Below are 26,246 nucleotides of genomic sequence, written 5' to 3' on the forward strand. Positions count from 1 at the left end.
GCATATTTCAATAGCATGAATGCAGCTTTTATTGGTCATTTCAAGCTAATATGTTTTGTTTAGAATTTCTATCTGTTTATAAAAGGCTGATATATGAGAACGACTCTTGATCCATATGATTGCAATTGAATTGGAAAATTTCATCCATATATAAATAGCTCTTCCAAGTCCTTTATTATATTTGCCTTGTGTGATGTAAAAAAGACACTGCTAAATATGCTCCATGCCATTATTGCTTGTAATCCACCACCAAACTGAGAAGTAAAGTTAACACATAGAGCAGCACAACACGTGAACGGGCCCTTCAGCCGGACATTCGACGGTTCAATGGTTCTTGATTATCAAAGATAGACACAAAAAGTTGTAGCAACCCAGCGGGACAGGCGGCATCTCCAGAGAGAAGGAGTGGGTGACGTTTCAGGTCGAGATCACACGTACCGAAGCTGATTTTTGCATACATTTCAGGAAATTATTAATATACATAAGCACAATTAGCATGGTGGCACAGCGGTAGAGTTGGTGCCTTACAGCGCCAGAGACCCAGGTTCGAACCTGACCATGGGTATTGCGTGTACGGGGTTTATACGTTCTCCCCATGACCTACATGGGTTTTCTCCTGGTGCTCTAGTTTCCTCCCGCACTCCAAAGACATACAGGTTTGCAGGTTAATTGGCTTTGGGACAATTGTAAACTGTCCCTAGGATAGTGCTAGTGTGCGGGGATATTTGGTCGGCAGGGACTCGTTGGGCTGAAGGGCCTGTTTCCACGCTGTTTCTCTAAACTAAACTAAACTAAATTTAACAATCCTAGATTGAGTATAAATTGTATAGAAATAGCTCACTGAGACCATGTATGAGAGTGGCCAGCCTTTGGTACTATTTTCGAAGTCCAAGCTGCAGCTGGTCGTAAAGGCCCATTGTAGCCGTCACCTCGATGCGGTTCGTTCAGCGAACCGTCATCCTTCTCTTCACCCAACCACCTTCAGCCTTAGTGATCAGGGGGTGTCTCCCGCAGCCGACCTCGAAGGCATGGATGATAAGACCCTGGTTCCTTTCACCAGTCCTTTAGCCCTTGCATGTGCCATCGTTGACTCCCTCCTCCCTTCTCTCTGGTCCCTGGGACCGAGCAGGGGCTTCCCTCTTCAGACTGATTTCCCAGTTCCGTGGCGGGCAAGTCAGGCCTGCTGCTGAGCTAAAGCCACAGCCTCCGGCCCTGCCGCCCCTGCCCAATGGTGCTTTGACCCCTTAATGCCAAGACCAACTCTGATATGCCTGCACATAATTCATAGCCCTCTATTCTACCCAAAACATCTTGTATATTCCACTACCATATCTGCCTCAACCACCGCCCCCGGCAGTTATTGTATTATATTAGGGAAGCTGTGAAAGGGACTGTAGGGAGATGAAAATATCATCAACACTAAAGTAAATGATAGTAATGAATGTTCAAAGATATGCATACTTTACTCTTTTGTATATAGAGTCCTACACTCATATAACATGGAAACAGGCCCTTCAGCCCAACTTGTCCACACCGACCAACATGTCCCATCTGCACTAGTCCCACCTGCCTGTGTTAGACCCATATAACTGTAAACCTGTCCTACCCATGTACCTGTCTAAATGTTTCTTAAACATTGCGATAGTATCTGCCTCAACTACCTCCGACAGCTCGTTCCATAAACCCACCAACCTGTGTGTGAAAATGTTACCTACCCCCCAGGTTCCTATTAAATCTTTCCCCCCTCACCTTAAACCTATGTCCTCAGCTTCTCAATTTGCCAACTGTGTTCAAGAGACTCTGTGCGTTTACCCGATCTATTCCTCTCGTGATTTTGTACATATGAATAGTTTCATTCCAGTAAAAGTAATCCCAGGGCAGAAATATTGTACGGCCTTTATTCTGTAGCTCCCATAAGAGAATTAGTAGTTGTTTGGAAGTGTTTGCTTTCCAAGATTGCTGGCAAAAAAACCCTACACACTGAGGCAATCTGAAGCAACAGGGTGAGAATGGTTAGTAATGCATTGAAGCAATTGAACTGGTGGAAGATTAAATCTGAATGAAACTATCCTACAGTAACGCTAAAATCCACATAGGACCTTTTGAATGGAATGCATTTTTTAATAATGTAGGGTTCCTACTGTTATCAGTGGGAGTAAAATTATATCTTGCCAGATGGGCATGAATGATAGACCTGGTTCCAGCCAATTAGAATTTGAAAATGTGAATAATTGGGGAACGCTTTATTATTTGAATGAAATTGCATATTGAAGTTTTCTGTCTCAACTGGGAATCGTATTTAATGACAGCAACTGATTTAGTGCATTGACATTCTATGCTTAAACCTGATGTCTGTAGTCGATTCCTATTTCCACTTGATAATTACATTTGGAAAACAATAATCCATATTAAATAACTTAATTAAGTGTTTTGATGAATTTTGATCAAATATGACAGATTCGTGGAGTCCCCAAATGAAAAGCCATTGTCTTACTGCTATTTTAATTTACTGGGGTCCCTTATTTTAATAGCCCTCTCAGAATTATGGCAAGATTGTTCTTGTGATTATGCAGGGATTAAGGACATAATGGAATATTCCTCGGGTTAAAGTCCATGGAAATGTAATATAAACTGCAGCGATTTTTGTACCACTGAAACTGGCTTTGGCATTTTGCAGCTAATCACTTGCTAAGTGAGATGCAGCAAAGCAAGTATGCATCCTGCTACTGCATGCAATGGTGTCACGTAAACATTCCCTGCATTTGGCTCGCAATGATCAAAGTAATTAAAACCAAGGAAAAAAACAACATTTTCTGCACATTTCTACATTTCCTACATTCTTGCTGAATCCGAATTAATACAGATAACAGCCATTTGAAACTGCCTTCGTTTATGTTTCTATGAACACCTTCGACACTCTTCCTAATCAAGAATCTTATATATTTTTTTTTAATTGTATCTTTCTCGATATTAAAGAAAAAAAAATAGCAATGACCTTCCATTCAGAAATCTCCAAACCAGACTTTATGGTAGTGTTTAAGAAGGAACTGCAGATGCTGGAAAATCGAAGGTAGACAAAAGTGCTGGAGAAACTCAGCGGGTGCAGCAGCATCTATGGAGCGATAGGAAATAGACAACGTTTCTGGCCGAAACCCTTTGGGTTTCGGCCCGAAACGTTGCCTATTTCCTTCGCTCCATTGATGTTGCCTAAACGTTGCCTATTTCCTTCGCTCCATAGATGCTGCTGCACCCGCTGAGTTTCTCCAGCACTTTTGTCTACCTTAATGCTAGTGTGGTGCCTTAGATTAGAATATGTTCAAAGCAGTTTAGAGAAGGTTTATTAGACTGATACTTAGAATGCATGGTTATGTCATGGTAAAAGATTGGATAGGCTAGGCTTACACCTGCTGGAATTATGAAAAATGAAACGTTACTTGACTAGTCCTAGAGTCTCCCACTAGTGGAAATATCCAGGTAAAACCAGGCCCTGAAATGAGTAGGAGTTTGGTAACTCGGGATCTTGTGAATCTTTGGATAGCTCTACCTGAGAGGGTTGATGATGCTATGTCACTGGGCAACACAGCTGGCACTGGAGACCCAGGATCAAGCCTGACCTTGAGGTGCCCCCAGAGTTTGCAAGTTCTTCCTGTGAACATATGGGTTTCCTCCGGATCCTCCGGTTCCCTCCCACACCCCAAAGACGTGCGGATTTGTAGGTTAATTGTCCTCTGATGTACAGGAGGTGGATGCAAAAGTGAGATAATGGTGAGCTATGGTCGGCATGGGTTTGATGGGCCGACAGACCTGTTTTCATGCTGCTACTTGCATTCAATCCACCAATACATCAACTGGGTACATTCAGAACTCTTAGGGGCCTGTCCCACTTGCATGTCCTTGGCACGCAAATTACACAACCTCATGGTCGCGTTGAGGCACACGGGCATCGTTAGGCCGCGCGGGGCCGGTCCCACTTAGAAGCGCGAAGGGGTATGTAGTTGTGTGCGACATCGCGCGGGGCTCCAAAATTCTTGTAGGGAACAAAATCTTCGCGCGCCAACGGCCTGTCGTGGAACTGACGGCCAAAGTGGGACAGGCCCAAGACCCTGGCGCGACGCAACGTCTCGCCTTCAACAGCAGCAGAAGCAGGCAAACGATCGCCGAACTCAGCCTGGGGCTCACGGCCGTTGCGGTCCGGATCCGCCCCCACTTCTACTCCCAGAGCGGGGCCAAGAAAATTGAAGATAGACACAAAGCTGGAGTAACTCAGCGGGACCGGCAGCATCTCTGGAGAGAAGCAATGGGTGACGTTTCAGGTCAAGACCCTTCTTTCAGACTGAAGAAGAGTCTCGACACGAAACATCACCCATTGCTTCTCTCCAGAGATGCTGCCGGTCCCGCTGAGTTACTCCAGCTTTGTGCCCATCTTCAAATGACGTCTCGTGCTCCAGACGGCTGTGCGTACGCATGGAATCGCGCCTGACCTTCGCGGGACCATCGCGGCTCAACACGACCACGAGGTCACGTAATTTGCGTGCCAACGACACGTAAGTGGGACAGGCCCTTTAATGTTTTTTTGGGTACAAGCGTGGTGGGGGAGAGGGGGAGGGGGGATGTTTTTGTGCCACTGAACGGTGGTTTTGTTACTTTTCTGCCAACCACTGCTGAATTAAGGGATATGGGGATCTTAGGGAAAGTTGGATTTGTATAGACATGCAGCCATGTCATTTAATGGTCAAGGAGACTCAAGCAATCGCATCAGTTGTCACTGCTCAACAATATATTAGCAAAACAGGAACACAATGAACACAAATAACAAACCAACAGTTTCCACATGTTTAGTACCTATAATACGACAAACGTGTTCAAGGCATTTAATGAGCAGAAAATTGACGTTTAAATAAACACAATTCTTTCATCGTTCCAGAGTGGTCATGGAATTGGTGAACCGAGTTCGTTATAGTGCCGCAAATTGAACTTCAATTTATACACCAGTCAGACTATTTCCAATGTTTCCCAACAGCTTTTGAGATAACTATTATAGTTTAAAATCTTCCTAGGCAGTTAAAAAAAAAAAATCTCTGCCAGCTGTATTGATTCTCGGAGGAATCAAACACTTTTGTACAGTGTTTTGGTTAACATAGAATATTGCAGACTGGTATTTCAAGCAATACTTAAGGTGAAAATCCAATTAAAGAGGGCAGACTCAATGCAAGTACAACAAAAGTGCCTCGTGAGAGATCAAAATCAATTCTCATCCTCAAGGTGAATGCATTTATCGCCTTTTATATTGACAGCTTTAAAGGTGTGAGTTCACCCGACCTAACCAACAGGCTTGGAGTTGGTCTGTTGCTAAAAGTGCTTCAAACTACATCGCATTTGTTTCAGCAGCTTTCTAGATTACTTCCATTTTATGCTTGGATCTTTGTTTAACCAACTGGGACACCTAGGGCGGCACAGTGGCGCAGCGGTAGAGTTGCTATTGTACAGCACCAGACACCCGGGTTTGATCCTGACTAGAGGAGCTGTCTGTACCGATTAGGAAAAGGGGAGATGCAACGAGACCTGGGTGTCATGGTACACCAGTCATTGAAAGTAGGCATGCAGGTGCAGCAGGGAGTGAAGAAAGCGAATGGTATGTTAGCATTCATAGCAAAAGGATTTGAGTCTAGGAGCAGGGAGGTTCTACTGCAGTTGTACAGGGCCTTGATGAGACCACACCTGGAGTATTGTGTACAGTTTTGGTCTCCTAATCTGAGGAAAGACATTCTTGCCATAGATGGAGTACAGAGAAGGTTCACCAGACTGATTCCTGGGATGTCAGGACTTTCATATGAAGAAAGACTGGATAGACTCGGCTTGTACTCGCTAGAATTTAGAAGATTGAGGGGAGATCTTATAGAAACGTACAAAATTCTTAAGGTGTTGGACAGGCTAGATGCAGGATGATTGTTTCCAATGTTGGGGAAGTCCAGAACTAGGGGGTCACAGTTTAAGGATAAGGGGGAAGTATTTTAGGACCGAGATTAGACCTTTTTTTTTTACACAGAGAGTAGTGAATCTGTGGAATTCTCTGCCACTGAAAGTAGTTGGGGCCAGTTCATTGGCTATATTTAAGAGGGAGTGTGGCCCTTGTGGCTAAAGGGATCAGGGAGTATGGAGAGAAGTCAGGTACAGGATGCTGAGTTGGATGATCAGCCATGATCATATTGAATGGCGGTGCAGGCTCAAAGGGCCGAATGACCTACTCCTGCACCTATTTTCTATGTTTCCATGCATGATGTTTGTACATTGTCACCGTGACCTGCATGAGTTTTCACCGGTAGCTCCGGTTTCTTCCCACACTCTCAAAATGTACAGCTATGTAGGCTAATTGGCTTGGTAAAATTGTAAATTTGTGTGCAGGATAGTATTAGTGTGCTGGTGGGCTGAAGGGCCTGTTTCCGCACTGTATATCTAAACTAAATTAAACAAAACTAAACAGAACCAGGCAGTGCCCTCATGAATATATTCAAATCCAGGGGCAATGTTGTCTTCAACACTGAAGTGTGAGAGGAATTCAAAATCTAACACAGTCCACTTGGACTGAGCTTATGCTTATTTCTAAGACTCTGGAAGGATTAATTAAAGAGCCATTCAAATTGCAGATGAGCGAACTATAGGGATATGTGTGTAATTCTACTGTATGGTCTGCTGGGACAGGTTTCAGCTTCCAGACTGCTCATCCCGGCATGTCCTGCTTTATGTTCCGTGACTAAACTCTAACAGCTTGTTACACGTGCCATTATAGCCGCTTTCATTTGGATGGTGAGAGTGGAAAGCACATTTGGTGATGGTGAGAGTGTAAAGCAAGAGGAATAACACCAGCCTCAACACCCAGGAACAACAGCGTTTGTCGAGAGAAGGGAGAGAAATGTCGGAGTTGCAATGGGAGGCTGTACACAACCCAGAGATTCCTATCCAAGATTCATGCAAGGACATTGTCAGAGTGAGGCCCAGCGCAAATTGGATGAACAACACCTCATATTTCACTTGGGTAGCTTAGACCACGGCGGTGTGAACATTGACTTCTCCAACTTCAAGTAGCCCTTGCTTTCCCTCTCTCTCCATCCCCTCCCCCTTCCCACTTCTCCCACCAGTCTTCTGCAACAAGACTACATTTTATCTCTGTACCACCCACTCCCCTGACATCAGTCTGTAGAAGGGTCTCGACCCGAAACGTCACCCATTCCTTCTCTCCAGAGATACTGCCTGTCCCGCTGAGCTCAGAATTTTTTGTTTTTCTAAATCCAAGGACAACTTGGAGTCATTTTACCTCCAGCCAGGCTTTTGCAACAAGGCCTGTTACACCGGTTATTGTCATTGTCTTCAGCTTCCATGGGAGGTGCCTGCAGTAGATAGGGCGGCACAATGGCCCAACGGTAGAGGTGCTGCCTTACATCATTATTATTATTATTATTATTATTATCCATATACTCTTACACAAGGTCTACTTGCTTTTATAGAGTACCACCAGCATTTTAACATTCGCCAAGGATATTCTCAGGGTTTTGGTGAACATCCAAGGATATTCAAAGCATTGGAGAACAGGAGTTCCTATACATTCCCACACAAGATCTATTTGCTCCCTGGGCTACCATCAACATTGTAAAAACACGCAAGGATTTGCCTCAGTGTCTCCAGGCCCATAATCACAGCCTGGCCATGAGCCAGCTCTGGAGACTTTCAGGCAAATGACTGTAAACTTGGTCAAAACCCACTCTGCCGGCTGTGCCACTATGAATGAATACATTATTCTCACATGTGACAAGTCACCATGAAATTCTTTGCTTGCATTCCCAAGGTATGCAAATAGTCACCACATAAAGGACGCTGACAAAGTTACAAAGTATCCCGTGCCAGGTGCACCTTTGGTCTCCCTCCTTCCCTCTCCTCCCGGCGGACCCCACATGCCTGGTCCTCCTTCGTTCTTCCCCCTCGCCCTCATGGTGGTCCCCACATGCCAGGTCCCCCTTCGTTCTTCCCCCTCGCCCTCATGGTAGTCCCCCCCACGCTGGGCCCTCCATTGCTATTATGCTGCTGGAGTGCAGTGCTGGATGTTCCCAGGCTTAAATGAGCATCCAAATCTCCTCATGAGGAAACTGAAGATTGTTTCCACAATGTTCCAACTGGCCCCAGTTCCTTGTAATAGCACAATCCTGTCAAAACTCCCCCTTCCATTCCCACACTGACCTCTCTGTCCTGGACCTCCTCCACTGTCAGAGTGAGGCACAACGCAAATTGGAGGAACAGTACCTCATATTTCACGTGGGCAGCTTACAACCCAGCGGTATGAATATTGATTTCTCTAACTTCAAGTAACCCTTGCTATCCCTCTCTCCGTCCCTCCCCCACCCTAGTTCTCTGACTAGTTTCCCTATCCTCCTGATTAAATTTACTGATTGCGTGCCTCGTTGCCCCTCAGCCAACAATGAACCATTCTACATCTCCTCGATCATCGTCTGTCGTTTTCACATCTTACCCTTCCCTATCTCTAGTCTCCCTCTCCCCTGGCTCTCAGTTTGAAGAAGGGTCTTGACCCGAAACGTCACCCATTCCTTCTCTCCAGAGATGCTGCTCATCCCATTGAGTTACTCCGGCATCGTGTGCCTATCTTTGTTGTAAATCAGCATCTGCAGTTCCTTCCTACACATTCCAGGAGCCCAGGATTCGGTGGATAAATCTTCCCCTCCAAATGCTACTCTTTGGTCCAGTGCAGTAGCTGAGGTATTGCACATGCACAGGTAACCTCAGCTGAAAGGCCTGTGTTGCATTCGAAGATGCACGAAGTTCCTGATGTTTCTTGCTTTCCTTTACGAATTCATCGAAATTCATGTGTTGTCCACAATTCCCCGAGCTCGAAGGAAGCTTGTTACCTTGGCCAATTCATGTGTTGCCTGCTGTCTACTGCTTAAAGGAAAGGGCATGAGTTTCCCTGCCTCTGCCAAGCTGTGAATACAACAGTGGACAGTAATTTATTTTTCTCTCCAGAAATGTTCTTTTCGAAAAATGTCCAATATATAATTTAGTAGATTTGTGTGTCACACTCAAAGTCGTATCTTTCTATTCGCTTATTAAAGTTACACTATGTCAGCCAGATACCATTTTCCTTTCATCTACGATGTCTCAGAGGTTTTCAATTAGGGTTCCAGTCCCTTAGTGTGTAATAGTGGGAGTGCCTTCAACTATGGCCATTCCCCATAGACCACTTGTGGAAGATGCCTGAACCTTCAGTTCATCCCTCAGCATGTAGTCATTTGTGGAGACCACCTTGCTCTGTAATAGTGGGCTGCAAAGTGCGAGATGTGTCATCCGTCAATGCCCTGAGGTGACCTGGAGCCCAAGATGTGGAGAGGAATTGGCACCTTCACCTTCACCTTCACAGTCAGAGTCGTCGTGAGGCACAGCTGTGTGGTCCTAGCAGGTTTTTAACCTACTTCTCTTTCTTCTCCCCCCAAGCACAGCATACTCGCCCAGCAGTGCAGAAGGGGAGAGTATTCTAGTTTAAGCAACTCAGAGACCACTCACATTGAAAATTAAGTGCCCATTGCTCCATGCACATGTGGATAAATGTGACTTTATCCCTCACGTGAGAAATATGAGTTTTACTGTGAGAAGAAGGATCTTGGGGGAATTAAGATATGTAAGATGGACTGCAGATGCTGGAAGATAGGCACAAAATGTTGGAGTAACTCAGCAGGACAGGCAGTATTTCTGGAGATAAGGAATGGGTAACGTTTCAGGTCGAGGCCCTTCACGTCACCCATTCCTTGTGTTAGGTTCTTGATTAGAAAAAGGCATCAAAGGTTTCGGGGAGAAGGCAATGTGATTGCAATTCGTGATTGTTTTTTGCACAACCGAGGTCCCCAAATGCTGAAAACAAAAGAGTTCTGCAAATTGAACATCCAGATCTCAGCCCTTCCGGGCTAGCTTAGTTAAATTTGCCATTTAAGCAAAGACAAACAGAGCTTGTGCAATAGGTAAAAGTCTTGTAGTTCTCTTTCATGATAATATTATCTAATCAGTTGAACTATGGACTTTCACGATAGAACCAGGAACTATATAAGTTCAAGTGCACTCACAAGACTGTACTAATTGAACCTCAGGCAAGAAAAATATTCTCTTTACCTGCATCTGTAGTTGGGAACCGAACAAAATGCCTGTAGATTATAATGGTACATGGGAAATGATAGAAAATAAGAATTTTGATGGCTACATGAAAGCTATGGGTAAGTTTATACTGTTCTATAATTATTTGTAGGCAATCATGATTTAGTTGGTAATATTTTTAGTTTCTGTTTAAGAAATATTCTGCTTAAGAATAATCGAACTGGGAACTACAAACTATTCAAAAATAGCACAAGTACAACCCAGGACCTGCATGTGGCTTTAAGTGCTGACTGACTACTAACCTATCTAATGTCTTCAATAAAAAGTGTCCTTAGTTCTTGTTTCATTTGAGGTAAAATGCCTAATATTGGGATAAGCTAATAGTGCAGTTGAATAACTTTTGAATCTCAAAGCAGTGCGATGATATATGATTTGGTAAGGTGATAAATGAGCATTGCATATATATTTTATCAGGTAGGTTCATAAGGTCATTAGGTCATAAGGAATAGGAGTAGAATTAGGCCATTTGGCCCATCAAGTCTATGCCATTCAATCATGGCTGATCTATCTCTCCATCCTAACCCCATTCTCCTGCCTTCTCCCCATAACCTCTGACACCCGTACTAATCAAGAATTTATCTATCTCTGCCTTAAATATATCAAATATCAGGCTCCACAGCCTTCTGTGGCAAAGATTCCATTGATTCACCACCCTCTGACTGAATAAATTTCTCCTCATCTCCTTCCAAAAGGAACGTCCTTTAATTCTGAGGCTACGACGTCTAGTCTTGGACTGTCCCATTAGTGGAAACATCCTCTCCACATCCACTCTATCCAAGCCTTTCACCATTTGGAAAGTTTCAATGAGATCCCCCCTCATTCTTCTAAACTCCAGCGATAGGTTAAGTGAGTGGGTGGCATGAGCAGTTTTAGTCATCTATTTGTGAATCATTAAATCATTTGTATTTGAGATTCTTCTTCTTTTCGTGTCCATCTTGTTAAAAGTGTTGACCCCGCTGTCATCGGATTGAAAAGGACGCAAGCTTCCGGCATCAATCAGTGGAAGCCATCACTTGTTGCACTAGATGATGGCTGTAGGAGGATTAGCTCAGGATACTTCCAGTTTACAGCCCCGCGACGTGGGCACTTCTGCTATGGAGCCGTATTTGAAATAATACATTTATTGATGATTTATTTCATCTGCTGTTTGTGGAGGCTTGCTGGTGTTTTGTGGATACTTTGCTTTTCATGTTTGCCTTCAAAGCGACAGATGGTCAGCAAAGGGTGCACAATTAATAATGGGGTTGAGGGGATAAATCAGCCATGATTGAATGATGGAGCAGACTTGATGGGCCAAATGGCCTTATTATGCTCCTATAACATTTGACCTGATGAACCTATAGAACAATTTGGGATGTTTCAAAGGAACGACACCACAAAAATTTCTTTTCTAAATTAAAACAAGTCAAGTCTTAGCATTTTGGCCGCCACAATCATGCATAGCCCCCGACGAAGCTGGAATATGCTCCCCTATGCACTATTGCTTGTATTGAAACTACAAGTAATTTCTGTCTGAAGAAAGGTCTCAACCTGAAACGTCATCTATTCATTCCCTCCTCTAATGCTGCCTTGACCTGCTGAGTTATTCCAGCACTTTGTGTTTTACTCAAGATTCTAGCATTTGCAGTTCCTTGTGCCATTTCATCTTGAAGGGGAAGAATAAGAACCAGGTCAAACTAATGGAAAGAGTGGAGATTATTAATTTAAATTGGAAGCGTTAAAGGTTAGAGAACATATTAATGTGTTTATGACCAAGTTAGAGACATATTATCTTTAAGATTTGGATCCATGGCAATTTAGATAGGTGGATAAGATTCATTATCTTTGAGAATTGGGTCTGAAGTGTAAACTTGTGGGTTAACTTCAGGGTATGGTGGATAAGGAATGATAAGGAAAATATTGCTGAGCTAAATATTGAGCTGGTGATGATCTGTTTAATTTGCCGAAGGTACAAATGTCATGCTCACAATTAATTAGAGGTGATCTGTAGAGTTCCATTACTGAGGTAGGATTGGGATGGTGCTGGTCAGTTCAAGAGCCTGATAGTGATAGGAAAGTTGCTGATCTTGTACCTAGTGATGTTGGAATTGAGACTTCTGTACTTCCTACCCAATGGTAGCAGCGAGAGTGGGCATAGTCTACCAGTCATGATAGATGCCATCACCTTGAGGTAGATGTTTCTGATGCTACAAAGGACAGTGACATGATGGACCAGACTGAGTCCATCACTCTCAGTATCCTCTCGCTTTCCTGTGTGCTGGAATTATCGTTCCAAGCTATGATGCAACCAGTTGAGATACTTTCTATGCTGTATCTTTAGACTTTGGACTTAAGAGATACAGAGTGGAAACAGGCCCTTCGGCCCACCATGTTTTGTACCGCCCAGCGATCATCCCCTTTCTAGCGCTATCCTCCACACTAGGGACAATTTACAATCTTTATCTAAGCCAATTAACCTACAAACCTCTCCATCTTCGGAGTGTAGGAGGAAACCGGAGCACCCGGAGAAAACCCATGAGGTCACAAGTTGAACGTACAAACTCCACACTGGCAGCACCTGCAGTCAGGATTAATCCATGTCTCACTTTGAACTGTAGTTTTTTCTAAATTTCTAATTTAGTTGAAAGACACACCGCAGAAACAGGCCCTTCAGCCCAACGAGTCTGTACCGACCAGCGACCCCCGCACATTAACACTATCCCACGCACACTAGGAACAATTTTACCTTAATACCAAGCCATTTAACTGTAGGTCTTTAGAGTGTGGGAGAAACATAGAAACATAGAAACATAGAAATTAGGTGCAGGAGTAGGTCATTCGGCCCTTCGAGCCTGCACCGCCATTCAATATGACCATGGCTGATCATCCAATTCAGTATCCCGTACCTGCCTTCTCTCCATACCCTCTGATCCCCTTAGCCACAAGGGCTACATCTAACTCCCTCTTAAATATAGCCAATGAACTGGCCTCGACTACCCTCTGTGGCAGAGAGTTCCATAGATTCACCACTCTCTGTGTGAAAAAAGTTCTTCTCATCTCGGTTTTAAAGTATTTCCCCCTTATCCTTAAGCTGTGACCCCTTGTCCTGGACTTCCCCAACATCGGGAGCAATCTTCCTGCATCTAGCCTGTCCAACCCCTTAAGAATTTTGTAAGTTTCTATAAGATCCCCTCTCAATCTCCTAAATTCTAGAGAGTATAAACCAAGTCTATCCAGTCTTTCTTCATAAGACAGTCCTGACATCCCAGGAATCAGTCTGGTGAACCTTCCCTGCACTCCCTCTATGGCAATAATGTCCTTCCTCAGAAAACCGAAGATCTCGCGGAAATCCCACACAGGTCACGAGGAGAACGTACAAACTCCGTACAGACGAGCACCCATAGTCAGGATTGAACCTGGGTCTCTGGCGCTGTAAGGCAGCAATTCTACCGCTGCGCCACTGTGTTGCCCGTCGATCCTGTAGTCGATTAACTTAACCTGACATAACTTTACTGAACCGTTTTAATGGTGTGTGGTGTCTTTTTTTAAATTGCTGTTTTTTTCCTTTTCCTTCACTCCCACAAATATGTAACATGTGAATATGTGATTCTGTTCCATTCTGTTTGTAGTTTGTTTGTTTGTGTTTTTGCACAAAGTCCGCGAGCATTGCCACTTTTCATTTCATTGCACATCTCGTATGTGTATGTGACAAATAAACTTGACTTGACTTGACTTGATAAAGTCAAGTCCAGTTGAATTTATAGTAATGTGAACATCGAGGGTTAGGGTTAGGAGGAAATTCTTGCTTGCAACAGCATCACAGTTATGTATTGATTGTTTACTAAACCCCAGTAACACAATTGTTCTGCATGAAGAGGCACCAGCCTTGAGCTGCCAACATTTCAGGGCCATGTCTGTATTTCTGCACCACTGCTATGCATTCATTAGCTTTGCATCACAGCTCCTTGACCTAAACCAATCAACTTCAAGATGATTTAGTCAATGGCAAAATCCTAACCTCTCAGACGAGGGCAGCTCAGTGGCACAGCGGTAGAGTTGTAGCCTTACAGCGCCGGTGAGCCGGGTGTGATCCCGACTATAGGTGCTGTCTGTATGGAGTTTGCACGTTCTCCCCGTGACCTGCATGGGTTTTCTCTGTGATCTCCTGTTTCCTCCCACACTCCAAAGATTTACAGGTTGGTAGGCTAATTGGCTTGGTATAAATGCAAAATTGTCCCCAGTGTGTGTAGGATAGTGTAAAGGCCCCGTCCCACTTGGCGATGTTGCCGGCTTCATATCAGTGTCTCCAAAAGATTTTGCACATTTCAAAATCTAGCGGCGACAAATAAACGCCACGCATCACCACCACGCCATGCGTCATCACGCCGCTGGAAAATTCGCCAAGTGGGACAGGCTCTTAAGTGTGCGGGGATCGCTGGTTGGCGCAGACTCGGTGGGCCAAAGGACCTGTTTCCGCACTGTATCTCTAAACTAAACTAAACGAAACTAAATACAAACATGAATAACTCTATGAGCTTCTCACACGGTGAAGAATACTGCTTTTATTTGGTTCTGTTCAAGTAGTATACAGTTAATTTGAAAGTGGTGGCTTGTGCTTATTTCAGAAAAGTCTCCTTTTTCAAATGCAAACAAAATGCTTCTATTGATTAAAATATCGAGTTTTGCATTGATCATCTGTTCTGAATAACTGATTTCAAACAGGGAGATAAGTTGTATTGATACACGAGAGGTCTCGGTTTAATACAGAAGCTATTCGCAATCTGCCAAATGTTCTCTAATGGTGATAAATCGCATAATCAAATTTATATTTAAAAGCAAATCAATGGTGCTGTTTCCTCCACTGTCTACAATGAACACTGAATGGAAGTGGAATCAATGTGTCCTTCAGATCATCTTGTGAAAGGGGACGTGAAGAGTTCCTTTTCCCCTTGCTCATTTCTCCCCAGCTGTAATACCCATTGAATGCATTGAGCAAGTTAAGAAGCACTTTAGATGCTTCAGTGGTTGCTTGTCTATTTCACAGCAGAAGTATGCAGTGAAAATTGTAAGTCTGGGGAAGTGTGATAATTTGTGTGCAGCGAGACAGATGGATCATTTAGAAGAGGAATGGTGCATCTGGTCTTGATTTTAAAGGATTGAAACTGACTAAATAAACCATTTTCAGAAATGCTTTAATAGAAAAATGTGTTCCATCTGAAAGCCTACAAACAGGTAACAAGACAAATCTTATATTTAGGTAATCAACGTTTATACATTTTGAGATATGAGCCCATTATTGTCCCAAAGTCCATTCTTGATTAAACACTGAATCCCATTTTCATGATTTCATACCTCATGCCATTTTCTTATTTGGTAAGTAGGTTATTATCTCAATGGACTGACTATAATTAATGCAGCGACTAGGGAATTACTGGGAAGTTTGGAATGCCATTTACATCATGTAACATAGTAGCAATTTTATCTAACACCATGTAAGTGATTTAAAGACGATTATCACAGCTTCTGCATGAAGGATCGCTCCAGCTTGAAACATTCAGGACAGGGAGCGTCCATGGAAAGAGAAACAGAATTAACATTTCAGGTTGAAGGTCCCTTCTCAGAAGATGGAAACTATAATGTTTTATTCTTAATGTTTTACTGGTTTACTGTATGTCGTGTTGCTTTTTGCGAGCGGAGCACCAAGGCAAATTCCTTGTATGTGTACATACTTGGCACATGTACCGACTGCTTGCAAACCAGTCAGTGGAAAGACAATACATGATTACAATCGAGTCATTCACAGTGTCCAGATACATGATCAAGGGAAGAAGGTGAATAACGTTTAGCGCAAGATAAAACCAGTAAAGTCCAATCAAAGACAGTCCGAGGGTCTCCAATGGGGGTCTTTGTTCATCAGTCAATGAAAGTAAGCATGCATGTACAGCAGGCAGTGAAGAAAGCGAATGGCATGTTGGCCTTCATAATAAGGTTACTTCCCGGGATGGCGGGACTGTCATATGCTGAGAGAATGGAGCGACTGAGCTTGTTTACTCTGGAGTTTAGATGGATAAGGGGATCTTATTGAAACATATAAAATTATTAAGGATTTGGACATGCTAGAGGCAGGAAACATGTTCCCGATGTTGGGGGAGTCCAGAACCAGGGGCCACAGTTTAAGAATACGGGGTAAGCCATTTAGAACGGAGATGAGGAATCACATTTTCACACAGAGAATTGTGAGTCTGTGGAATTCTCTGTTTCAGACGGCGGTGGAGGCCGGTTCTCTGGATACTTTCAAGAGAGAGCTAGATAGGGCTCTTAAAGATAGTGGAGTCATGGGATATGGGGAGAAGGCAGGAACGGGGTACTGATTGGGGATGATCAGCCATGATCACATTGAATGGCAGTGCCGGCTCGAAGGGTTGAATAGCCTCCTCCTGCACCTATTGTCTATTGTCTATTGAGGCAGATAGTAGCTCAGGACTCTCTCTGGATGTGGTAGGATGGTTCAGTTGCCTGATAACAGCTGGGGAAAAAAACTGAATCTGGAGGTGTGCTTTTTAACACTTCTATCATTTTTGTCCAATGGGAGAGGGGTGAAGAGGGAGTGGCTGGGAAGCTAGACTGTCTTTCTATATGGCTCTTCTTTGACTTTCATCAAGTTTCCATGTGGGCCAATCCCTGGTCTCTGGTACGGTGAGACTGCAGCTCTATTGGCTGCTCTGCTGTGCCAGGTATTTTCATAATTTTCTGTTTATATATCTGTATTCCAGAATCTGCTGCTCTTTTATTGATTCTAGTTGCTTGGAATTGTCTGGGTATTTCCTTAATTTGTTTATTGGAGCTGGGTTGGGTGCGCGGGCTTGGGAATGCATGGGGATGAGAGGCTTTTTAATTTCCAACCCATTTAAAGAGTGTCTATAAGTTGAATATCCCAGTTCAAGTTACCTACATAAAGACCAGCCTTGAAGCCCAATCTTTCACCACATTCACCTGCCAAACCTGACAAAGCAGCATGGTGGCACAGTGGTAGAGTTGCTGCCTTACTGTGCCAGAGACCATTGTTCGATCCTGACTACAGGTGCTGTCTGTACAGAGTTTGCACATTCTCCCCGTGACCACGTGGGTTTTCTCCGGGTGCTCCAATTTCCTACCACACTGTAAAGACGTACAGGTTTTTTTAAGTTAATTGGCTTTGGTAAAAGATTGTATACTGTCCCTAGTGTGTGCAGAATAGTGCTAGTGTATGGGGATCGTTGGTCGGCACGGACTCAGTGGGCCGAAGGGCCTGTTTCCGCGCTGTATCTCTAAACTAATCAAAACTAAATATTGGAATAAGGGATTGAAATTTCTTCACTTTACTTTTGTAGCTCATAGCTGTAAGGCAGCATGGGCAATTGGGAGCTAATATTAAGAATATATTAATTACGTTTAATTTTTCTTTCTCCCGCTTATGCCATTCTCCCTTATTTCTCATTGAATAATTATTCTGCCTTCTCATTAATATGAAAATTAACATTATATAAGCTGCATTAATATGAAAATTAACATCATATATGCTTCACTTTGAAATGTAGCACCATGAACAGTAGTTGAGGGAATCAGATCAAATGTAAAACCAGGCAGTCTCACTTCATCCACTAAGAACTTGTGAAATGAGAATCTATCCATCCAGGGAAGACTGGCACTGGCTAAAATGAACTGTGGCCAAATCATTGATGAAAGGGCAAATTTGAACAATTAGTCGTTGAGGTTTGGTTTAGTTTTAGTTTAGTTTAGAGATATAGTGCGGAAACTTGTCCTTCAGCCCACCGAGCCCACACCGACTAGTGATCCCAGCACACAAACACTATCCTACACACACTAGAGACAATTTATACCAAGCCAATTCACCAATAAACCGAAGATCTCGGAGAAAACCCGGGTCACGAGGAGAAGGTACAAACGCCATACAGACAGCACCCGTAGTCAGGATCAAACCCGGGTCACCGGCGATGTTATGCCCCTGTCCCACTTAGGAAACCTGAACGGAAACCTCTTGAGACTTTGCGCCACACCCAAGGCTTCCGTGCGGTTCCTGGAGGTTGCAGGTGGTTGCCGGAGGTTGCAGGTAGTGGAAGCAGGTAGGGAGACTGACAAAAACCTCCAGGAACCTCTGGGAACCGCACGGAAACCTTGGGTGGGGCGCAAAGTCTCCAGAGGTTTCCGTTCAGGTTTCCTAAGTGGGACAGGGGCATAAGTGCTGTTAGGCAGCAACTTTACCGCTGCGCCACCATGCCGCCTAGTTGGTGCTATCGTTATCCTTTTAGAGTGAGAGGGGAATTTCTACTTAAACTTTATTTATAATAATCATGCAAATAAACTGGGGAAATTAGGTCCTAGTAATATGGAAAATGTATGAAAGGGTAATACATTCAGCCTAAAATGATGGGGAATTGCAGGAGTGAAATGTAGAGCAATCAACCCATATTATACAGTGACTTCTACAATTGTATATCCAGAGCAGGCACAATTGGATATTAAAGAAAGACACAAAGTGCTGGAGTAACTCAGCATCTCTGGAGAAAAAGGATGGCTGACGTTTCGAGTCGGGACCCTTATTCACTTAGAAGGGTCCCGACCTGTAACATCACCCATCTTTTGTCTCCAGAGATGCTGCCCTACCTGCTGAGTTATTCCTGTACTTTGTGTCTGTCTTTGGTATAAACCCACATCTGCAGTTCCCTGTTTTTACAATTGAACATTAGCTTGAAAATGCTTCATCACTTGGATGGGTCCCGACCCGGAATGTCACCCATCCGTTTTCTCCAGACATGCCTGACCCGCTGAGTAACTCCAACACTTTGTGTATATTTTTAGGTAGACCACCAGACTCAGGAACAGATTCTTCCCCCGTGTTATCAGACTTCTGAATAGTCTTTCCATGAACGAGGCTATTGCCTGATTCATCGCCACCCCATTGCGGACTTTGGACTTTCTCTATGGAACTGATGCACTTTCCAGGCGAGTCCAGAACCAGGGGCCACAGTCTTAGAATAAAGGGGAGGTCATTTAAGACTGAGGTGAGAAAACACTTTTTCACCCAGAGAGTTGTGAATTTATGGAATTCCCTGCCACAGAGGGCAGTGGAGGCCAAGTTACTGGATGGATTTAAGAGAGAGTTAGATAGAGCTCTAGGGGCTAGTGGAGTCAAGGGATATGGGGAGAAGGCAGGCACGGGTTATTGATAGGGGACGATCAGCCATGATCACAATGAATGGCGGTGCTGGCTCGAAGGGCCGAATGGCCTCCTCCTGCACCTATTTTCTATGTTTCTATGTTTCTCTATGGTCTGAAGTAGGCCCAGTCTGAAGAAGGTTTTTGACCTGAAACGTCACCCGTTCCTTCTATCCACAGATGCTGCCTGTCCCGCCCAGCATTTTGTGTCTATCTTTGATGGACTAGAATGCTGAAGCTAGCTCAAGTAGTCTGTATCGTATTTACATATTGTAGGTCCTCCTTAATGCCAAATCAGAGAAAGCCCATGAGCACACAGCAGGCCATGTTAAATAAGTGGAAGAGTGGGCAACATTTCATAGTGTTTGTGCCATTTGAATGAGCACTTGTTCAAATATCCAATCCACCGAGGTTTGCAGAGGAGCTGAAGTACTTCTCGAAAAACAGGCTTCTGCAATTACTGAGAAAGCCCACAAAGGGCAAAGACAAGCAAGGAATAACATTGGCAAGTGCTCAGCAAGCAACTAAGTCCTTGCACGTCTCCTGTGGCCAAACACAGCAATGTTGCACATCCATGTTAGTGCCTTCCCAACTGAATCAGATAGGCTGCCTCTAACTAGGGTCATAGAGTCATAGACTCTTACAGTGCGGAAACAGGCCATTCGGCTCAACTTGCCCACACTGGCCAAACATGTCCCATCGGCACTAGTCCCACCTACCTGCATTTGATCCATATCCCTCTAAACCTGTCCTATCCATGTACCTGTCGAATGCTTCGTAAATGTTGCAATAGTACCTGCCTCATTTCTTAAAAATTCCAATGGTACCTGCCTCAAGTGTAAGTGAATTGGCGATTACATATTTAGGATATGGCTATCTTTCAATCAAAAGAGTCTAAGTAATATGAGCAAGTATCTCCTTTTATGTGGCCTTAGTGAGACCACACCTGGAGTATTGTGCGCAGTTTTGGTCCCCTAATTTGGTCCCCTATTTTAGAAGAATGAGAGGGGATCTTATTGAAACATGTAAAATTATTACGGGTTTGGACACGCAAGAGGCAGGAAACATGTTCCCGATGTTGGGGGAGTCCATAACCAGTGGCCACAGTTTAAGAATAAGAGGTAAGCCATTTAGAACGGAGACGAGGAAACACTTTTTCATACATAGAGTTGGGAGTCTGTGGAATTCTCTGCCGGTGGAGGCTGGTTCTCTAGATACTTTCAAGAGAGTGCTAGATAGGGCTCTGAAAGATAGTAGAGTCAGGGGATATGGGGAGAAGGCAGGAACGGGGTAATGATTGGGGACGATCAGCCATAATTACATTGAATGGTGGTGCTGGCTCGAAGGGCTGAATGGCCTACTCCTGCACCTATTGTCTATTGTTTATTGTCTAATATGGGCTGTTGAAGATTAATTATTAACCACTGTGACGCCATCATTTATAACTTAACCTCTAAAAAAGCCTCTCATTTCAGGAAAAATGTGCTGGGGTTATCCACAGAAACATAAGCAGATAAAAATTGATAAGGAGACAAAGAAAAAAATATAGAAAGAACATGCAAAAGCTTGACTGAAGAGATGATAAGAAAGATAATTTAAGCCTTCTTCTTGCGGATGGCGTGCACAGCCAAAAGTTGCATGACAACTTGTTCTATTTGATCTTATTTGATTGTGCACGCCAGGGTGATTGCATTTGTTGAAACAGGGCGGACCACATGAGGTTTCCAATCTCCCACTCCATAATTTACACAATGAAGTGCAGAAAAGGCATTTTAAAAAGCAATTCCATTGCATTCCAGTCTATTTAAGATGACATCGATTTAATTGTGGAGTCCTAGCAGTTGGGCTACAAATAAACCCAAAGTTGAAGATAATACACAGAAGAACCTAACTCCTACTTGGCTATTTCTCTGGGAGTGATCCAGAGATTCATACTAGAAATCCTTGTGCATTAGTATTCATTCCCCTATCTTCTTACCATCTGGAGACCAAGACAATGGATGTGAAAATGGGTGTGATAGGGTGTGAAAACCTATTTTCTATATTTCTAAAATCCCAGGTGAAAGTTCAAGCATTAACCAGAAAACATCCATACTTCATAGAAACATAGAAACATAGAAAATAGGTGCAGGAGTAGGCCATTCAGCCCTTCGAGCCTGCACCATTCGCCATTCAATATGATCATGGCTGATCATCCAACTCAGTATCCTGTACCTGCCTTCTCTCCATACCCCCTGATCCCTTTAGCCACAAGGGCCACATCTAACAACTTCAGACCCAATTGCACCTCAATTGCATTTAAGGAATTTCATACATGTTCTCTACCCACTTTCTAAACTCAAAAAGTGGAAAAAAAATTGAAAAACTGCAGATGTTGGAAATCAGGGGAAAAAAGATAAGTGCCAGAAATAGCAAGTTCGGCAACATAACACAGCAACATTGAATCTGTTGACTTTCCGCTGATGCTGCCCAATTGCTAAAAGTATTCAATATTGCCTTTTCTAGAGAATGGGTTTGGTTGGGAGGGTGTAGGGGAGAGGGGGAAGGGGGTGGTTGGGGGGGGAAACCTTTGGGGAATGGGAAACCTTTGACCATAACTCCTTAATTCCATCCAAGTAACTATCAGAATTCAGTCCCATCTGCACATATGGATATTGTAAAAGAACGAATGGCATTTGGCCTGAGGAGCTTTTGCTCTTGCCTTGGGTGAGATTCATCCGAGCAAACGTGCCTTGGAAGAACTTCGGACCATGCCCTTGGTAAGATTTTTTGGGCTATTGTACTTTAAGAGATGAATAAATTGTTGGATTTACTAAGTCTGGCCAGCAAGCCTATTAAATGAAATAAAGGTTTTCCCAGCAGACAGTGTTAGCAGGTCTGATAAATTATTCTGGGGTTGCTGCTAGGCTGAATGATTCCCACTGCTCTGAAGTACGTGCTCCAGAAAAAAATACCCAACTTCAAAGCAGGACAAAATTAATTTAAATCAGAATTTATAATCAGTCCTCTATTTCTGATTTTTCCTATGTGAGTCTCCAACTGACAATGTCAACACAATTCTGCCCTGTAGTTCTCAGCGGTTTTCCCATAAACCTGTCCTCGCAAGACTAATGCAGCAAACCGTGCAATTTGGTCATTTAATAAGGCCTGTGAGTTTCCCTGGATAATTGCACATTTCAAGCGACAACTGTATAAATAACTAGAGCCGCACATTATAAAAACACGCGATGGAAGAGTATTCATGTTGTGGCATTTGTCGATAAATATTGTCACTGAGGCAGCTCAACAGCAAACCCTTATTAAAACCGCCTTTGCATGCCATAATTTATTGAATTAATTTTGCTTAGAATAACTTAATGCAGCTCGATGGCATGAGCTAGTCATTGAGTCACACAGTGTGGAAACGAGCCCTTTGGCCCAACTTGCCCACACCGACCAACCTGTCCCATCTATACGAGTCCTGCTTGCCTGCCTTTGGCCAATATCCCTCTAAACCTGTCCTATCCATGCACTTGTCTAATTGCTTCAAAACCGCTGCGATCGTCCCCACCGCAACTAACTCCTCTAGCAGCTCCTTCCATACACCCACCACCCCTTCTGTGAAAGTTACCTCTCAAATTCTTATAAAATCTTTCACCTTTCACCCTAAACCTATGGTTCCCGATTCCCCTAGTCTGGGCAAGAGGCTCTGTGCATCTACCCGATCTATTCCTCTCAATGTAATATTAATACATTCTCCTTTGCACAGATGCCTGACCTGAGTTATTTTTTTCAACTTGTTATTTTTTTTGTTACTGTATTCAGTGCAGGTCTTTTGGAATTTGAATCATCAGGATGGACAGGTGACAATCACCCCCTTGTAGTAACTGGGAGGGTACAGGAGAAAGAAAGGAATGAAAAGTTACTGTTAGGACAGCTAGATAACGCGGTTGTGCCTTGCACTATAGACTGATACAGTAGTGTTGAACCTGTTGTATAGCAGTACCTGCCATGCAAATCAAAGGGAGATACGAGGTTAACTTAACCAAATTTAGGAATTGGAAGAGAGTGTGAAGCTGTAACAAATGCAGAACCGACTAATTTAAAGAAAAAATTGTATAAAAGTCCTCAAAGTAGCTCGATTCTTTGCTGCGCATTCTACACCATTCTTTGTCTATTCTGTATCTCCCCCACTATGTCCCTCTCCTTATAACAATGTAAAAACACTCTCCTAGCTTGTGTATTGGCAGCAGAGATCACGTTGTGATCTCATTTTTGGTTTCCGGAATCTTCACGGCAGCTTGTGTAAATGAGATCCCATTGTGATTGGATGACTGTGAGATCCCATTGTGATTGGATGACTGTGAGATCCCATTGTGATTGGATGACTGTGAGATCCCATTGTGATTGGATGACTGTGAGATCCCATTGTGATTGGATGACTGTGAGATCCTATTGTGATTGGATGACTGTGAGATGCCATTGTGACATCATCACTGGAAGCTGCTGGAAGAGTCTCCTCTAAAAGTCACTTATTATTTTCAAAGTTGGCATTTTTAAACCTTTAAATATCAATAACGTGAAAAAAGACATAAAATCTGAATGAAACTTGATACGAGCAACCACGGCACACAGGTGAGTAAGGTGGCGCAAAAATGTTCACGCTATTGTGTACCATTTTGGCGTAGTTCCTTGAGATCGCTCGCACGCACGCACTCACTCAGACAGACAGACGTCCAAACAAGACGAGACTTTTAGTATCATGTAGATAGATGTCCCAGTTGCACTGACCTCTGTGGTCATGAAGACCCTTGAAAGGCTTGTGCTGGCCAAGCTGAAAAATATCACAAACCCCCTACTGGACCCTCTGCAGTTTACATATCGGGTCAATGGATCTGTGGATGACGCAGTCAAACTGGGCCTGCACTTCATCCTCCATCACCTAGACCACCAGGTGACCTATACGAGGATTTTGTTTGTTGATTTTAGCTCTGCATTCAACACCATTTTGCCAGAGATACTACACTCCAAACTTTTCGAGTTGACTGTGCCTAAACCTCTCTGTCAGTGGATCACCAGCTTCCTGACAGACAGGAAGCAGCATGTGAGGCTGGGAAAGCGCATTTCAGACCCGCAAACCCTCAGCATAGGAGCACCGCAAGGCTGCGTACTCTCTCCTCTCCTCTACTCTCTCTAGACCAATAACTGCAACTCCACTGACTTCTCTGTCAAGCTTCTCAAATTTGCAGATGACACAACCCTGATGGGACTGATCACAGTCACATCTGTGGAGTCGTTTAAGTTCCTGGGAACCATCATCTCCAAGGACCTTAAGTGGGAGGCTACCACCGACTCCACAGTCAAAAAGGCCCAACAGAGGATGTACTTCCTGCGGCAGCTGAGGAAGCACAATCTGCCACAGGCAATGATGGTCCAATTCTACACGGCCATCGTAGAGTCTGTTCTCACCTTCTCCATCATGGTCTGGTTTGGCTCAGCCACCAAGCACGACATCCAGAGGCTGCAGCGAATCGTCCGATCAGCTGAGAAGGTTATTGGCTGCAACCTTCCCTCCATTGACGAACTGTACACTGCAAGGGCCAGGAAGCGAGCGGGCAAGATCATCTCTGACCCCTCTCACCCTGGCCACAAACTCTTTGAATCACTTCCCTCTGGAAGGCGACACCGGACTGTCAAAGCTGCCACAGCCAGACATAAAAACAGCTTTTTTCCACGAGTAGCAGCTCTACTCAACAGCCAAAAATCTGTAGCCTCTAGTATTTTATTTAATTCACATGTTTAATCAATAATGTTTTATTATTAATGTTTAATGTTTTATGTATCATTCCTAACTGTCACTGTATGTCATGTTGTCAATTTTGGTCGGAGCACCAAGGTAAATTCCTTGTATGTGAATACTTGGCCAATAAACTTATTCGTTCATTATTCATTCATTCATTCATTCATAGAACAATAATTATTTTACTTGCAGCAACACAACAGAATATGTAAACATAGTACACTGTAAACAATATTTAAAAAATGAGAAAAAAAGTTAAGTGTGTGTATACACACACACACATACACAGATGTATCAAACATCTACTGTACATGGGATAATATTCGATGAATGTCAAGACAATTGTTATTGCACAACATCCATTTTCAGCCACATGAATGAAACACTATGAAGCTGTTTCAAATATCTTAAGGAGTATTTAAAAGCAAAAGTTTTTAAAAAGGCCATTCTAAAGCATTGTCTAATTATGCTGTTTCCTGACAGATCTTAGATTTGGTGATGTGTAAAAAGGTTAAGTGTAAACCTTGAGGGTACTTTTCATCCCTGTCATCACTGCCATACAAAATAAAAACTATCTACCGAGAGAAATGCCTTTTCAGTGTAATCTTCACCCATACATTATTTGCCTACAATCAAAGAAATTCATGTAAGCAAATCTTTTGGAAGTGGTTGTGCTAGTATTAATAACTGAGAGAAAATGCAGAACATAACTACACCGTTTTCACTTTAGACTTTAGAGATACAGCGTGGAAACCAGCCCTTTGGCCCACCTAGTCCGTTCCGACCAGTGATCACCCCGTACACTAACACTATCCTACACACCAGGGACAATATGCAATAGACAATAGACAATAGGTGCAGGAGTAGACCATTTGGCCCTTCGAGCCAGCACCACCATTCAATGTGTTTCCTGCCTCTAGCGTGTCCAAACCCTTAACAATCTTATATGTTTCAATGAGATGCCCTCTCATCCTTCTACTTGCAACTTGCAACTTGCAATTTACAGAAGCCAATTAACCCACAAACCCGTACGTCTTTGGAGTGTGGGAGGAAAGTGAAGCACCCA

At 43.5% G+C, this 26,246-nt stretch overlaps 1 protein-coding gene across 1 annotated transcript in view; it reads left to right on the forward strand.

Moving 5' to 3' along the window:
- Positions 1–10,063: 10,063 nt before the first annotated feature.
- The window catches only part of rbp2 (retinol binding protein 2), a 31,633-nt gene continuing 15,450 nt past the window's right edge, over positions 10,064–26,246 (forward strand). Inside the window, exon 1 of the mRNA XM_033031095.1 lies at positions 10,064–10,265. Within this exon, the coding sequence (XP_032886986.1) occupies positions 10,193–10,265 (73 nt within the window). The 5' untranslated portion in view covers positions 10,064–10,192. The remainder of the gene's footprint in view (positions 10,266–26,246) is intronic.

Source organism: Amblyraja radiata, chromosome 13 (assembly GCF_010909765.2).
Source record: "Amblyraja radiata isolate CabotCenter1 chromosome 13, sAmbRad1.1.pri, whole genome shotgun sequence".
NCBI lineage: Eukaryota > Metazoa > Chordata > Chondrichthyes > Rajiformes > Rajidae > Amblyraja > Amblyraja radiata.